Source organism: Asterias amurensis, chromosome 11, assembly GCF_032118995.1.
Source record: "Asterias amurensis chromosome 11, ASM3211899v1".
NCBI lineage: Eukaryota > Metazoa > Echinodermata > Asteroidea > Forcipulatida > Asteriidae > Asterias > Asterias amurensis.
Window position 1 is genome coordinate 20,329,822 of NC_092658.1, and position 16,855 is coordinate 20,346,676.

General features: G+C 38.1%; 2 protein-coding genes and 1 non-coding gene across 4 annotated transcripts in view; 2 read left to right on the forward strand and 1 right to left on the reverse strand.

Annotated features, from left to right (window-relative positions):
• The window catches only part of LOC139944429 (coiled-coil domain-containing protein 57-like), a 32,883-nt gene extending 20,967 nt beyond the window's left edge, over nt 1-11,916 (forward strand). For both annotated transcript variants that reach the window (XM_071941446.1, XM_071941445.1), the window contains exons 10-19: nt 455-592; nt 1,527-1,722; nt 2,254-2,555; nt 3,196-3,396; nt 5,104-5,160; nt 5,978-6,064; nt 7,128-7,370; nt 8,339-8,504; nt 9,936-10,166; nt 11,089-11,916. In XM_071941446.1, coding sequence (XP_071797547.1) covers nt 455-592; nt 1,527-1,722; nt 2,254-2,555; nt 3,196-3,396; nt 5,104-5,160; nt 5,978-6,064; nt 7,128-7,370; nt 8,339-8,504; nt 9,936-10,166; nt 11,089-11,318 — 1,851 coding nt within the window. In that variant the 3' untranslated portion in view covers nt 11,319-11,916. The remainder of the gene's footprint in view (nt 1-454; nt 593-1,526; nt 1,723-2,253; nt 2,556-3,195; nt 3,397-5,103; nt 5,161-5,977; nt 6,065-7,127; nt 7,371-8,338; nt 8,505-9,935; nt 10,167-11,088) is intronic.
• Nucleotides 11,917-12,141: 225 nt separating this feature from the next.
• On the reverse strand, nt 12,142-16,317 carry LOC139944430 (large ribosomal subunit protein mL62-like). The gene is made up of 6 exons (XM_071941447.1): nt 16,045-16,317; nt 15,555-15,597; nt 14,655-14,714; nt 14,416-14,498; nt 13,445-13,614; nt 12,142-13,159 (listed from the first exon to the last, which is right to left on the reverse strand). Exons 1-6 carry the CDS (start codon nt 16,201-16,203, stop codon nt 13,075-13,077), a joined length of 600 nt encoding a protein of 199 aa, XP_071797548.1. The 5' UTR covers nt 16,204-16,317; the 3' UTR covers nt 12,142-13,074.
• Nucleotides 16,318-16,585: 268 nt separating this feature from the next.
• Trnal-aag (transfer RNA leucine (anticodon AAG)) lies at nt 16,586-16,667 on the forward strand. The gene has a single exon. It is a non-coding gene; the product is annotated as a tRNA-Leu (tRNA).
• Nucleotides 16,668-16,855: the final 188 nt, after the last annotated feature.

The window sequence follows — 16,855 nt, forward strand, 5'->3', positions numbered from 1 at the left end:
TCCTTAAAGGGAAGGTACAGTTTTGGTAATTGTCAAAGACCAGTGTTCTCACTTGGTGTATCTCAACATATGCATAAAAAAAAAAAAATTGAGCTCAATTGGTCATCGGAGTTGGGAGAAAATGATGAAAGAAAAAACACCCTTGTTGGACGAATTTGTGTGCTTTCAGATAGGAATAAAATACTTCTAGCTAGAAGTCTTTTATTATTTTAGTGAGAAATTACCTGTACTTTAAAATCTATGCTTTTTCAGAGGAATCCATTTCTCACAATGTTTTAAACTATCAACAGCTCTCCAATGCTCGTTACCAAGTCAGTTTTTAAGTTAATGTTTGTTTGAGTAATTACCAAACGTGTACCTGCCGTTTAAATTGGATGCTCTTAACCGCTCGGCCATGACCCCCTATAAAGCGGTCTTATGACAACGCATGTTTTCCCCTCCACTCTACCACCAGGCTCTGGCTACAGTGAAGGAGAAGGATCGAGAGCTTTCACAAAGAGAAGATTACATCAGAGTACTGACTGCTGATAGGGACCATGCGTTCGCAACACTCAGGAAAAACAATCTACAAATCAACAGGGATATATTGCCGGTTGGTCTGTCATTGACAGTTTCCTTTCCTTTTTTATCAAATCAAATCAACATTTAATTCATACTAATCTTCGCAAACTAATCCACAGCCGTGACACTTGTGTCCTTAAGCAAGACACTTAACCATTGCTTTGTCCTTCGGATTGGACGTAAAGCCGTTGGTCCCATGTGTTATGTAACGCATGTTAAAGAACCCAGTGCACTTATCGAAAAGAGAAGGGGTTCGCCCCGGTGTTCCTGGTCCGAATGGCAGCAAATTGCGCCACAGCATCTTGTAAATCATTACATGGTGCTATCATAATTAGGGTTCATAATTCAAATGTAGTCCCACAATCTGGCAGGAAATACTGTATGTTACAGCGCCAGGAGCGTCACTGGGTGACGGACATGTGCGCTTTATAAGAAGCCACAATTATTATTATTATTATTATTTCAGACATTTTAAAGTCAACCTAGTAATATAAAATACTGTATTTTCTCCAAATTAAATAAGACATGCTCTCTGATCTACGTCTTTAGGACTGAGGATACCGTTTCCAAAAGCTCCTTGGAATCTAGAACTCCAAAGGGTGATCAACAGGTTGAAATGCCATCATTTCAATGTTTCCCCTAAGATTTGAATCCCAGTTTCAGACATTTTTATTATTATTATTATTTATTATTATTAACACAAAAATTACTTCCAGATGGGCTAGGAGAAACAAAAGCAAAATAATTACTGTGGTCCATAGACCTGCCTCCCCACATCTGGTTGTAATGCAAGTAATAAAACAAGTAATAAAATATGTATAAAACAATTTATGTACAAAAATATAGGAAAGTTAACTATAGATAAAACATGTCTATGTTCATCAGAGTTGGCAACTAAAACAAAAAATAATATAAAGCATGGACTATTTTGAGTATTTTGTCGGCATTGACTCTCATCCCTGTAGAGTAAAGAGCGCCAAGACGACCAGACAGGCTCTGCATCACAGCAACTACAGGAAGAGAACAGGCTCCTACGGGACGTCATACATGGCATGAGGGAAGACATGGAACAGCTCGGGGAGAACCAGCAAGGGGCCAATCAGAAATCAGATACCACGGCAGCCGGGGACGATGGAACCAGTCATCCACCAATCACAGAAGGTTTGACATGAATTTTGAAGCTTTTTTTTATTTTACTTCTAATATGTTAAGTTTGTTAGTTTTTGAAGGTAGGGTCGTCGTTTGGTTTTTGTTAACGTAATGCTGACCTAATGTTTTGTACTATCAACAGCTCACATTGCTCATTGCCGTTGTTGTATTGGCCCTTTTAAGTTGTTTTAAGTTGTTTTTTGGTGTATTTATTGTGTTTGCTTTCATGTAATTTTGTACATATTTATTATTTTGTGCTGTTGTACATATTTTTGTACATTTTGTGTTCTTGTCGAATAAATAATAATAATAATAATAATAATAATAATAACAATAACAATAATAACAACACCATGATGTTCAAAATCCTCCGCTCACCACTTCTCTGCTCGTCGAGCGCATTCAACGAATTTGCTAAGAAATCGGGACAAACTTGTGCGCAATTCACGTTTTGTTTTTATGCTAACAATTAATTTGAGTAATTACCAATAGTGTCCACTGCCTTTAATTGAATTGAATTTAATTATGATTCTTGCTTTTCAGGCTATGTCAAGATTCTAGAAAAGGAAAGCCGTGATCTCAAACTGAAAATCCGTGACCTGGAAGAGAAACTGGAAACTAAACGGCAAGAGACCGTTGTCGATAGAAGACCTTTGATCAGTGGAGCCGCATCAGGCACTCAAGCTGAGCCGATGGATAACGCTTACATAAGAAGTCATGTACAATCACTCAACGATTCCGTAGGTGCCTTACGCTCTGAGAAAGTGACTCTCTCAGCTCAGTTGAAGAGACAGCAGGCAAGGGTAGCGCACTTAGAGAGAAATATCGGTCAACTGCAAAAACAGGTGAGATACTCATCTTGATTTTGGTTTACCTTTAATACACACGTAGACGCAATTTCTACTACGGTGAGAAATGGCTGAGAGCGAGGCCAATCGTGGACAAAACGTGGGCAAAACATGGGAGGACCTCCACGAGCGTGATTTGGTCGGGGTGGGATCACCTACATGTAGGTCAGGAAGTTGCAAGCTCTCCCCCCACTTATTTTGAACATGTTAAGCGTAGCCGGATCGTGGCCATTATTGTACAAGCGGAGTCTTCAATTTGCTAAATTGCTGGATTTTGACGGCGCTCATACCCCGATAATTGATAATATTTTGAGATCGGATTGATTGATTGACATGATCTTCGTAAGGTCGTGGTGCTGTGTGAACCGATTATTAGATGGCAGCTGGGTGTTGTCTAAATTTCAAACTAGAGGATGGAAAACTAATCTATTTCTCCAAACTACATTTATGTGAGATGTTAAATTTGCATCGGAGATAAAGAATATTAATTTTGGTTGTTTACCCATACACCGATGTGTGTTAGCACTGTATACTCAGTACTTTCCTGAGTCCTGTGAAAAAATATCATAGTCATGTTACTCGGGTGGGATTCGAACCCACATATATTTATGTGCTCTTCTTTTTCTTTCTACTGCAGCCCTATGAGAAGCAAGTAGAGGTTGAGCAGCTACAGTATGAGTTGACTACCTCGGTACGTAGGCATGCCTCGGAGACCGCCGGCCTGAGGCAGAGAGTGGCAGAGCTAGAGCTCCAGCTGGCGGAAACAAGACGAGAAGCTGATGAGTACTTCAAGGGAGGATTGCAGACCAACCTGGAGGCTACCGCTCTCGGCAATCAGGTCAGATTTCTTACTTATTTTATTTTATTTTGCGTTGTTTTATTTTCTACAATATCTGCGCGTTCACCCATTTGACCAATCACAGCAATGATTGTGGTCGGACAAACTCGTTCATGCGTGCGCGTATATTTGGCAAGCGCGGCAGAATCGTGCAGAATGTCATTTGGAGTGCTCGTACACGTGTCTTGCTCACGTGTGCGGTGGGCGGAGCTTAGTGGAAAGCCGAAACGGTCCATTACAGGATTGATACAAATATTAATATTAAACATGATAAAAACAGTAAAATTTAATAATAATCTAGACATTGGGGGTTTGTCAAGGTGTTCGGTTTCCGAGAGTAAAAGCCTGATGTAAAAAAAAAAAACGTTGGACCTTGCTTTGTTTTCGAGATTTGCAATAAAATTATCAAAATTGCAAACATTTTCAAAACAACATCATGGCGTCCTCATGACATCTTTTTGAGTTCAAGAAGTCAATGTCCTTAGTTAAAGGCAGTGGACACTATTGGTAATTGTCGAAGACCAGTCTTCTCACTTGCTGTATCTCAACATATGCATAAAATAACAAACCTGTGAAAATTTGAGCTCGATTGGTCGTCTGAGTTTCGAGATAACTATGAAAGACAAAAACACCCTTGTCACACGAAGTTGTGTGCGTTTAGATGGTTGATTTCGGGACCTCAAATTCTAAACTTGAGGTCTCGAAATCAAATGCGTGGAAAATTACTTCTTTCTGGAAAACTATTCCACTTTAGAGGGAGCCGTTTCTCACAATGTTGTATACTACCAACCTCTCCCCATTACTCGTTGCCAAGTAAGGTTTTATGCCAGTAATTATCAATAGTGTCCACTGCCTTTAAAATCTGACACAAACATCAGTAAAGTGTATTTTTAGAGGTTTTTAATTTTTTTTTTAAACCAGACCTTTGCCAGACTTGTATTATGTGATTGTAAACCAGTATACTACATATACTTTTATCTTCCAGTCACGCTAATCCATCAATCAGATGCTCGAACTACTAGGGGGATAAAAAACATATATACTACTTCCTCTGTTTTATATCCTACTTCCTCTGTTTTTATTACACAGTGCGTATTGTGAATGTCAATGTGTCACACTCTGTATACGGACAGTGCAAAAATTACATTCTAAACTTTGTGCGCGTGGATGCTGTTCGTCGCGAAAATAACGCTCTGAAATTTTAAACTTTGCGTGTTGCATGTGAGACTGGAAGATAAATATGTTATAATATGCGCACTCGTGGAGTGTGGAGTATGAAAAAATATAGCGGGTCTGCGTCCAATATACAACTCGGCCTCGTTGGATATGGGGCGCAGAAGCGCTATATTTTTTTGTATTCCACTCGCGCTTGGTTGATAACTTATAATGGAGCCCTCTCTCTGCACTGTGCCAACAACATAGTTGTTATAAATTATCTGTTGTATTTTAATCATTGCTATTTTTATTTGCTCCTTTCTGGTGTGAATCAAGAGATCAATACATAAGAATTACGGGATTAATTAAAAAACAAATATATAAATGAAAAAAAAAAAAAAAATTATATTTATTGTTGAGAAATAAGAACTTGTGAAACAAACGACGAGCCGCGACGAAGCGTTAAGAAGTTGAAGAGAAGATTTAAAGTTTGGTTTTCGTCATCATAGCGTCATCCTTGGAGTTTACCTGAAGTATTTGATATCTTTCCAGGTATCGGCTCTGAAGATGGATTTAGTTTCTAATCAACCAGTCATCGGAAACACACAGGTAATAAACATAGAGACTGTGCAAGTTTCGCACATCTTCAAAGATTTTTGGGACAACTTTCGTACCACATACAATTCCTCAATGCGTGAAGGAAACAATCTTGCATACTTTACTGGGTCCACAATGTCCGAATACGCGCGAGACTTATATTTATATATTTAGATTTATTTCATTTTTCGGCAATAAAAAGTACAAAAATTCACTCTAATTAAGTTGAAAACATTGAAAAATACAGCAGAGATGAATTTAAATACACCAGGTTAAAAACATTGAAAAATACAGGAAAGAGCAATTAAAAAACAGTAAAGAAAAAAACCCAGCTGAAGCCTGAAGGATTTTTCGGCAATAAAAAGTACAAAAATTCACTCTAATTAAGTTGAAAACATTGAAAAATACAGCAGAGATGAATTTAAATACACCAGGTTAAAAACATTGAAAAATACAGGAAAGAGCAATTAAAAAACAGTAAAGAAGAAAAACCAGCTGGAGCCTGAAGGATTGCCTAAAAAAACACAGTTCTTGTCGTGAGGCTCTCCTGTCCAGCTGATCCTAAAAAGAACAACAATAAAATAGAATTATAAAAATGTATATAAGTATTTTGTATACATGGGACTTGCACAATCTACTAAGATGAAACATATATTTGAGTGGTAGAGCAAATAATTAGATTTAATCCAAAAGTTATGACTGTATTTCACCAATTTTTCACACTTTGCACTGGATTCTGCTTATAGACAATGGATTGTGTACAAAACTCTTCTTCTGACCTATGGACTGTATTGAATATGACGTGTATAAATTGTGTTTAATTTTATAGCCAGCTCTTGTGTATCAACTTCAAGAAGAGATTCATTCCTTGAAGATGAAGCTTTCAGCTAGAGGTGGGAGTGAAGCAGAGATGGTGGTAAGCCTCAAACTTGATTCTCTCAATTGAATAAAAGATTTTCAAGATGACTACTTGAAGTAGATTGGTAAATCTGACAGATTGATTACTCATCATTCATTCCCCTGACTGCAGTTGAAAAAAAAACTTTGCCTGAATCATTCTGTTTTGCACTTGACTGTTCTGCAACACTTGTTTTTAACTTAAATTTGTTTTTTGGTTATACTCATACAGCGATGTGTTTAAAGGCAGTGGACACTATTGGTAATTGTCAAAGACTAGCCTTCACAGTTGGTGTATCTCAACATATGCATAAACGAACAGACCTGTGAAAATTTGAACCCTTGTCACACGAAGTTGTGTGCGTTTAGATGGTTGATTTCGAGACCTCAAGTTCTAAACCTGAGGTCTCGAAATCAAATTTGTGGAAAATTACTTATTTCTCGAAAACTATGGCACTTCAGAGGGAGCCGTTTCTCACAATGTTTTATACCATCAACCTCTCCCCATTACTCGTCACCAAGAAAGGTTTTATGCTAATAAATATTTTGAGTAATTACCAATAGTGTCCACTGCCTTTAAGCACTGTATACTACTGTATACTCAGTACTTTCCTGAGTTCTGTTAAAACAAATCACAGGCATATTACTCAGGTGAGATTTGAACCAATAACCTCTGCAGATGTCTTACCACTAGACCACCAAGATTGCCCTGTAGCGAGAGGCAGTTTGAATTCTACATTTTAGTAGCGGGTACCACATCAATTTGATATGTTAAATCTGACACCTATTTAATTTGTTTGCTCATTTTGATAGATTCTTGATTGAACTTTAACATGTTCTTGTTTTAAACTTAAATTGTTACCATTTGATTGATTGATTGTATTATGGTGTTCTTGCCTTTTTGTCAATAAGGCTTTGATTTCTATTTTGCTTAATTTTACTCGTGTAGTTTTTCAATTTTTTTCCGTATATTTTTCGTTTGGTATTTAATACTGTTTTTGCCTCGAGCAGGCTGGTCCTGGAGAGAGCGCAATATAGATTCAATAAATTATAATTATAATTATTATTATTTGAACTGATAGCTGAAATCAAAGCTAAAGGGAGCCGCTCACCACATCAGCCGTCTAGCCAAGGAGCGACAGCAACTCATCCAGCTCGGCAACAGGTTACGATCGGAACTGGCTCGATACACAGGCCCTGTTCAGGGACCGAGGGGAACCACTACGGCAAAGAATGACGGGCGTACCACCGCTGGGGAGTTAGCCACTGAGATCAGCGGTAAACTGAACAACCTGGAGAAGCTGCAGTATGCACTCACTAAACAGGTGAGTCAGTTTGAAATGGTTGCATTTGGCTGTCAACAGTTTCTGATCAGCAGAGTAAGAGTTCAAGTCCCGGTCGTGACACTTATAGGGTCTATGTACTTTTTTCTAATAAAAAACACAATCTCCACAGATTTACATTAAACTTGCACAGTTTGAAGATAATGATGGTACAAACTTCTCTTTAAATATTACTTACTGAGGTGCTGTAGTTTTTCAGAAATGTGTAAAACAATATGTTACAAAAATAATTTCTGTCTCAGTTTTAGCATGTAAGAACATATGAAACCAGTTATGATATGTTATGATATAATATCATAACTGGTTTATGCATTTTTAAAATTCTAAAATAATTTTCGTCTCACTGAGACAAAAATTACTTTGTGACTTGTTTTACACATTTCTAAAAAAAAAACACCTCTATAAGTAATATTTTAAGGGAAGTTTTCTACTATCACTCTTCAAACCGTGTAAGTTTAAAGGGAAGGTACATGTTTGGTAATTACTCAAAACAAATATAATGATAAAAACTTAATAATAATATTGGCTTCTTATATAGCGCTCAGGTCCGTCACGCAGTGACGCTCATGGAGCTTCAACATTATTACCCCTGGTCACTGGGCCTTAAATCATTCCTTAAACCATCTCAGCTCCCTGGGGAGTATACAGCCTGTGCCGCCAAATATGTAGCGCAATCAAGGCTAATCAATCACAAGAACCAACTCTGCCCTCACAGGTACCCATTTACCCCTGGGTGGAATTCGAACCCACTCTCTGCTGAACAGAATCACCAGAGCTTGAATTTGGTGCTCTTATCCGCTCGGCCATGATGGATTTCTGGTTAAAAGTAGAGAAATCACATCCCTGGAATAATAATTATTATTTGTCAACCATTGCCATAGTCTTATCCGCTCCGCCATGACACCCCGTTAATTTTACAAGCTGCTATTTCTTCCCGATTCAACCATCAGGAGTTGCAGCATGCACAGAAGGGTTTGGAGCGAGATCAGAGAGAGACGGAGGTGATTCAAGTCCAGCTGGATTCATCCTCATCATCATCGGAGTCACCCCCAGAGACCGATCAGGAACCTCAAGCCCAACCACAGTCTGCCCAACCACCAACCAGAGAATCGTCAGGTAAGTAATCAAGCTTGCTCACCAGCATTTTAAAGAGACTGGACACTTTCGGTCAACAGTATTGTCCAAGGCCCACACTTCATGTGTCACAACTTCTATATAAAATAACAAACCTGTGAAAATTTTGGCTCAATCGGTCATCGGAGTCAGGCAAAAAAAACGTGAAAACCCACCCTTGTTTCTGGAAGTTTCGCCGTGTCATGACATGTGTTTGAAATAAATCCGTAATTCTCTATATCGAGAATTGATGTTGTTTTCACATAAAGTAAAACATTTCATGGAATAATATTTCAAGAGAAGTCTTTCACCATTACCTTCTGTAAACCCTGTAAATAATTTGTAAATCTGTGAACTTTTAATTTTTGTTATCTGTACCGAAAGTGTCCAATGGCTTTAATGAGACTGGACACCTTTGGTAATTGTCAAAGACCTGTCTTCTCACTTGGTGTATCTCAACATATGCATAAAAGAACAAACTTGTGAACATTTGGGCTCAGTTGGTCGTCGAAGTTTGCGAAATAACAATTAAAGAAAAAACACCCTTGTCACACGAAGTTGTGTGATTTCAGATGCTTGATTTCGAGACCTCTACTTCTAAATATGAATTTGAACCACTGATCTGCGGTTCAACATTCCCCCCAAAAATGTTCTTACTTTTCTCCAAGAACCAAATATCAAATCTGTTCTGAACACATTGCTTCTTGGGTCTTTTCTGAAGTAAATAACTGGATTAAAGACACTGGACACGATTGGTAATTGTCAAAGACGAGTCTTCACAGTTGGTTTATCTCAACATATGCATAAAATAACAAACCTGTGAAAATTTGAGCTCAATCGGTCGTCGAAGTTGCGAGATAATAATGATAGAAAAAACACCCTTGTCACACAAAGTTGTGTGCTTTCAGATGCTTGATTTCGAGACCTCAAGTTCTAAACCTCAAAATCAAATTTGTGGAAAATTACTTCTTTCTCGGAAAACTATGTTACTTCAGATGGAGCTGTTTCTCACAATGTTTAATACTATCAACAGCTCTCCATTACTTGTAACCAAGTAAGTTTTTATGCTGAAAATCATTTTGAGTAATTACCAAAAGTGTCCACTGCCTTTCAACTGTTGTATTTATACTGTTGTAGTGTTTATGCAATGCTAAATATACTTTGTGTTTTTTTAGTGACCTAGGGTATTTAATTATTATTGTGTGATTATTTTTCTCTATGATATTTAATCAATTAACTTATTTCTTTTTACTGAATTTATGGTTAATTGTATATTTTGTGATTTCCTGTTCAGCTTTTCGAGATTTTGATGTCTACGCTATATGAAGGAAAAGTTGTTATTGTTATATTGGAAAAAACGCTTGCCTTTTAAAAAAAAACAATTGTACCAATGCATCTTTTCCATTCTATTGACCAACGTTGTGTTACCAACAGGGCCGCACAATCCCAGCCGAACCGAACCTGTTCAGTCCAGCTACGAGTCTCAAGGAGAGTCTCAAGGAGAGTCTCAAGGAGACTCCCTGGATACTATGAGTAAGGACTCCATACCCTTGATGATGTCATCATACGGTGGGGAGTCGCTACAGGACGTTTGGCAGATACTTGATGACGGGCGGAGTCCCACTTTCATGAGAAGCCCCACCCCTCAGCCTCTCATGTATTACGGTGAGTCAGGTTTACTCCCTAGATTTTATACCTGAAAGAGTTCAGCCCTAGGAATGTGAATGGGAGACTTTTGGGACGCTTGGTGGCAGCAGACTTACCAGGTAAAATCCATTGTTCTCGGTAATGTGCGCATGGTCAGAACTACGTACACAATGGACATTAACCTGGTAAGTCTGCTGCCACCTAGCGTGCCAAAGTCTCTTATTCCGATACAAATTTTGCCATCACAAATTCGCAACTAACAACGCGGAATAGTTGAGCTACAATGTATGATCAAATTAGTAGTTTGCATTAATAGGTCCTTTTGTTTAGTATATCCTGCTTGCTTTTGATTGCTATTTATATATGCGTCTTCTCTGCAATTCTGTGTAAAGATTTTCTATTTAAGCAGAGGACCATGGTGTTTTTCTTTTAAACAATTTTGATGGTGTAATAATAATAATAATACTATTAATAATAATATTTAGTTTTTATTTAGCGCTTTATACATCATGTCTCAAAGCGCTTCCAACATTGTTACCCTGATCAATGGGTCATTTAATTCCTTAAACCATCTCAGCTTCCCGGGGAGTGTACAGCCTGTGCCGCCAAATATGTAGCGCACTTAGTTAAATCTATCACAAGAACAATCTCTGCCCTCGCAGGTACCCATTTACCCCTGGGAGGAGAGAAGCAATAATAGTGAAGTGTCTTGCTCAGAGACACAAGTGTCACGACCGGGATTCGAACCCACACTCTGCTGAACAGAAGCACCAGAGCTTGAGCTGGGTGCTCTTATCCAGCCCGGCCTAGATTGATTTCTGGTAAAAAGTAGAGAAATCACATCCCTGGTTTGTGTGCTTTATCAGTTTTCATAACCATTATTTTAATTATTATATGTCAACCATTGCCATAGTCTCATTATCTTATCTTTCCTTAACAGGAACAGACAAGTTTCAGTCAGTTCCCAGTATCCCAGAGCGACTGATGGGCCACGCAGGAAGCTCTCTAGGGGTCCAGGGGAAGGTTACTCATTTACAGACTAAACCGGGAAGAGGTAAACAGGATCGACTATCCTCCAAGGCTGCTGGTCGGGTACAACCAAGAAGCGCCTCACAGAAACCACAACAGAAGATCAGGAATTATAACATACAAGATGATGTCAACAGGTGACACAATAGAGCTTAGATATGGAAAATAAATTTCCTTAATCATAACTTTCCAAGAGATAATCAGTTTGAATTGGTTTTTGAGCAACCTCGCTACCATGGGCAGCACGCCGTATCACCTGCTAGCTCTAGGTACGTCTCTAACTCGCTAGCTCTGCGTACGTCTCTAACCCCTGGGAGGGAAACTCTGATCCGTGTCTTTGATTGGCTATCATATACGAGCAAAATATGAAACAATGTGTGTCTCCAAAAAGCTCTATGCGCCGAAACGCGTGCGTATAAATTCACCATTATAAATCTATGTATTCACTATTCAACTACGTTACTTTGGGAGTCTTTCTCACAATGTTTCATACTATCATCAGCTCTCTGTTGCCCGTTACCAACTAAGTTTTTTTGCTAATATATATTGGAGTAATTACCAAACGTGTCCAGTGCCTTTATTTCGATTGATTCGCCAGGATCCCAAAATATCTTGTCATCCTTTGTGTCTAGCTGCTTAAGGAAAATAACTACCTTTGTGACCGTCTTCCTTCAACATTTGGTTGTATTTTATTTGTTGCTTTTGTTTTATTTGTCCAAGAATATGCCTTAATTTGTATGTTCCTGTAAATAACTTACAGAATAGTGTTTATGTTTACATATTTAAATAAAGGAATATGACGCAGTGTTTACAATTTCACTTTGTTTTATTTATTTATTATATTCTCAGTTTGTGTTGCTGACTTTGATATATAAATACAAGGCCAGCATTTAAATGAACAACCTTCTTTTGTTATTCTGAACTGGGCCCAATTTCATAGAGCTGCTAAGCACAAAAATTTGCTTAGCATGGAATTTCCTCCTTGATAAAAACGGGATTACCAACCAAATATCCACGTGATTTTCAGGATAGGCAAACAACAGCTGAATACCCGTAACATGGAAAATGCAACAAATTGAAATTTGGTTGGTAATCATGTTTTTATCAATTTCATGCTAAGTTGCTTAGCAGCTCTATGAAATTAGGCACAGATTGAGCTACACTATGCCTGGGATACTTCACAAGTTTATTGGTAACCGGCTTCCTTGGGTTCAAGGAGCTTTCAAAATGGCACAGGGTTGCTGGAGTACAAAAAGAAGCCAAGCACAAAACAGCAAGAAATTATTCGGCATAATTTTCTACTTAACCAAATCTGGGTTTTCTTTATTTCCAAAATTGTCCAAAACTTGACAGATGCTTACATACATCCAGGACAACTTTGGAATGTCCTTTTGTTTTGGCAGGCAATTGGACGGCTGACGTGTTTATTTACCCCAACATTTCATTTTACATTTTAAAGCATGCACAGGTGAATGCTTACCACTGAAGAGAACACTCTTTTTTTTTCGAGAGATAACAACAAATCCTGGTGCGTGTTTTGAGAACCTTTGTTTGTTGTCTTTCCTTTAACAAGTCAGGGTTTCATTTTTACAATAGTATTTTCAAAAGTAAAACAACCCTAAAAATGTACACTAGGCAGAAGCGAGGAAAAGTTTTTTTTGAACACCGCACAAAGCCTTATTCCATAGAGCTGTTGAAGCGTAAAAAGTATCTTACTTGAATTATGCTTATCAGAATCAAGTTACCAGTAAAAAAAAACAATGCCAAATGTAACACATTGTGACTGATAACCTGTTTATTTTTACTTAGCAAAAAATTGTCAGAATTATTTTCTGCTTAAGCAACTCTATGCAATTGGACCCAGGGATAAATGATCAGATTGATGTCTAATTAAGAGTTAATCAAACATGACCCTGCGATCACTCTTGGTGGCGGAGTGTATCTTCTTATTCTTTAGTCTCTCTCTGTTTGCTCGCTCCACTCTGTAAAGAAAGAGAAACAAATTCTTAACAAAAGGCACAGTAGTGTATTTGTATAGATGCGGCTCTAGACTGCTCAAGTCTTGCGCATATAGTCAAACAATTTGACTCGTTTCTATGCGTAAGTTTGTTTCCTTCACTCGTTTAAGCAATAAACGTGGGACCAAAGTGTTCACAAAATGTTTGAACTCGCGTGAGACTTGCACAGTCTATTTGTACTCCTGGATGAAGAGGAGTACATTATGGTCTTACTTTTAAAAACAAATCTCACTTCTTACTAACACTGACCTCATTCTTACAACAGCTTTATCGTCTTCTGTTGGCTCTTTGGGTTTCCTTTGAACTTCCTCAATGATATCTCGGATCTTCTGAAGGCAGTCGGAGAAGTTTGTGATCTGTGATCTCGTTCTCTCCGATGTGACGATTAGCTCGCCTTTACTGTTTATCTTTGTCTTTTTCTTCAAGAGAGACATCAACAACAAAATAGATAAATACAAATAATGTCTTTGATGTTAATTTTTGGTTTTTGCCCATATGCACCGATGTTTGTTAGCACTGTATACTCAGTACTTTCCCGAGTCCTGTGAACAAAATATCACAGGCATATTACTTGGGTGGGATTCGAACCCACGACCCTTGCAATTCTAAAGCAGTGTCTTACCAACTAGATGTCTTTGATGTTTATCTGTGTACCATGGTCTGTTCCAGGCACTTGCATATCATTCAATTGTAAAAATACACAATTTATGAACCTATCTCTTCAATAGTTTTCATCACAGCAAATCGATCTTAATATAAAGTTGTTACACAACACCACTATTTTTGTATTACAAAAAAAAAAAATTAATAATCTTAATGTATCTTTCCATGGCAAAACCTTAGACAACCTCCAGTCCTGATACTTCACAGAGGCAAAAAAGGCGATTGCCTCCATGCCCCTGGTCATTGCCTCTGTGCCCCCTGGTTGTTGCCTCCGTGCCCCTGGTCATTGCCTTGGTGACCTTGAAATCTCCAGTAGAAATTTACGATTTCCTCATAGGGTTCCCTTTACCAAGGCCCTTGTGCCTTTTTGCCTTACGCCCCTGCCCTTTTAAAAAGGAAGCATAAATGCTTGTACCTCAAATACACCCAGGGCATGTTCCCTTAATCAATTGATTATAAACATACATGTAGTAACACCATTTCTGAAAACATGGCATATATTGTGCTCTTTCAAACCCAAGCACGATTTCCTAAAAACAACAGGGAGACTTGTTTACCTTTTCTTGAATTTGCTGTCGTATATGCACCGGCAGCCAGTCTGCTGACCCTATGTGAAACCTGACATCAGCCTTAGTTTGAACTGTGGAATGGTAATTCATAATTTACATCAATATTTTGACACTTGTTTTTATATCCAATAAGTGAAGTTTTAGGTCTTTTAAAAAACAGACACAGACTTGAAACAGACTTCAGGATATTTTTTTATTTGGCGCGACTGAATGGCAACAGTTCATACCTTTATTTACATTCTGGCCACCTGCTCCGCTACTGCAGCTGTATTTGACCGTCAGCTTGCCTGAAATAAAAGAAAATTTGTTTTTTAGTCAAAATCTTCACTTTATAATAAAGAAAACAACGGGTCCAATTTCAATTTCATGGCCCTGCTTACTGCCGAATTCTGCACTTACGTGCAAGCGCAGAATGCCTAGTAACGTGGAGTATGCACGCGCAAAAGCCAAAATTCGCCACTAACCCATGAAATACGCTTGCAGTACGCACAGAATTCCCTGCTTCCGTGTAAGCGTCGATTCTGTGCTTACGGTTAGCAGAGCCATGAAATTGGGCCATGCAGACTGAGCATCATGGGGTGGTTATGGGAGGTGGGGGGGGGGGGGTAATTCTCTGCTCCTCCTTCTTCGGTTCAGCCCCAGTCGACGGGCCAACAAGTATTTTCCTCCCGAAGATGCTCAGAGCATACTGATTGAAACATGAAAGCTGTCAATACCATCAGTTCTTTCTACTTAGAACAACCGCTACTCAACACAAGGCACACCCCAAACCTCACATGATTGTATTCCCCCTTGCAAAGTTTCAAATCTTACTTTCATTACCGGTACTACGCCTATGGGGATCAACACTGTTGAACCCTGGTTTTAAAAACAGGGTCATCAGGGACCAGATATTTTCGATCATCGCAGCTTGAACAAGACACTTAGTGAACAAGTTAATAGGAGTCGGGTGCCTGAACTGAATGATACACTAGCCCCATGATACAGCTATCCTTGGCCACACAGGTGGGGCTAGTAGTAGCACGATACATAACTTACTATTTGATTTTCTGTTTTGAATATTGGGACATTTAATTAAATTTAATTTAAATTATGACATAATAAAGACCCCACTGAATGGAACTTACCTACAGGTATATGTCCATCAAAATGTTCATCTAAGTTTGTGCTCTAGAGAAAAACAAAACAAAGACAGTTTTATAAACCAATCAACTAACTGATCAATCAATCAATGCAATTTATTTATGTGTTTTTTTCGGCAAATAAATGTATCATGTTCCAAGTTTCTTGTCAGACAGTACCTTAACTTCATGGGAATTTTGCAAAAAGGTCCCCTAGTAAAGGGAAAATATGCTGAATCTCTCATGTCATTAATCATAAAATAATAAATAATCAAAATGAAAAAGTATTGACCAATTAAAAAAATCACAGCAATTGGGTTATCTTGTTAAATTTAAGCCCCTCGTTGAGAAAAGCAATTAGGAGGGGAATAAACTATTTAAAATTAACTAGATTTTTTAACCGAATTGATAACATATCACTCAAAATATCTAGCAAATAACATTAATAAAATACAAAAATACACCAAAAATAACAAGTTTAAAAGGGCGCCCTCACGTGTTCCTGAAATCTATCAACTCCGACGGTGACATCAACGATACTATTCGGGTACAATCTCTCAAGATTGTAGGCGCTTTTGTAGCTTTCTCCACTTACACATGATCTTGACAATGTTCTGTGTGTCTGGACTAACGTTCTAGAAATTTGTCTCAACATTGTGGCTTATAAACCATAGACAAAGTTACGTAAAATTGTGGTTCGGCCGCCAAAGACATATGGCTGTTGTGTAGTGTATTGCACGTACTCTCCCTCTTTCCGTGTGTACTTTGTGTGTGCAGTGCGGATGCGGGATGGGATGAATTGAGTGTCGATTTTGGGTGGGCAATAGTATTAGTAGCACTATCGATTATTACAGTTTAAATAAAAGGGTTCAAACGTGATTTGTTTTGTGAGATCTAACTTTAACGCTTTCTAGAAGGAAATAATATTTAGTTTTATAACAACATATTGATCAGAGTATAAAAAATAATGTCAGGTACAATTACGATTATGTAACTAATTACTTTATATACCTTGAAGTCACTTGATCATTCATGAGGGTAGCGTGGCCGAGCGGTCTAAGGCGCTGGTTTAAGGCACCAGTCATTTCGATGGCGTGGGTTCGAATCCCACCGCTGCCAAGATTTTTTTTCTTACTTGACAATTTCCTTTTTTTCTTTCTTTTTACTGTAACTAATGTTGGCACAGTTAATTTTGTTTTAAAAGTTGAGATGCACTCTTTTTTAAAATTTTATTATAATGAGGTATTTAAACGATAATAATTTATAGTTGGTTGATTTACTGTCTTGGAGCCGGCCGGTCAGCATAT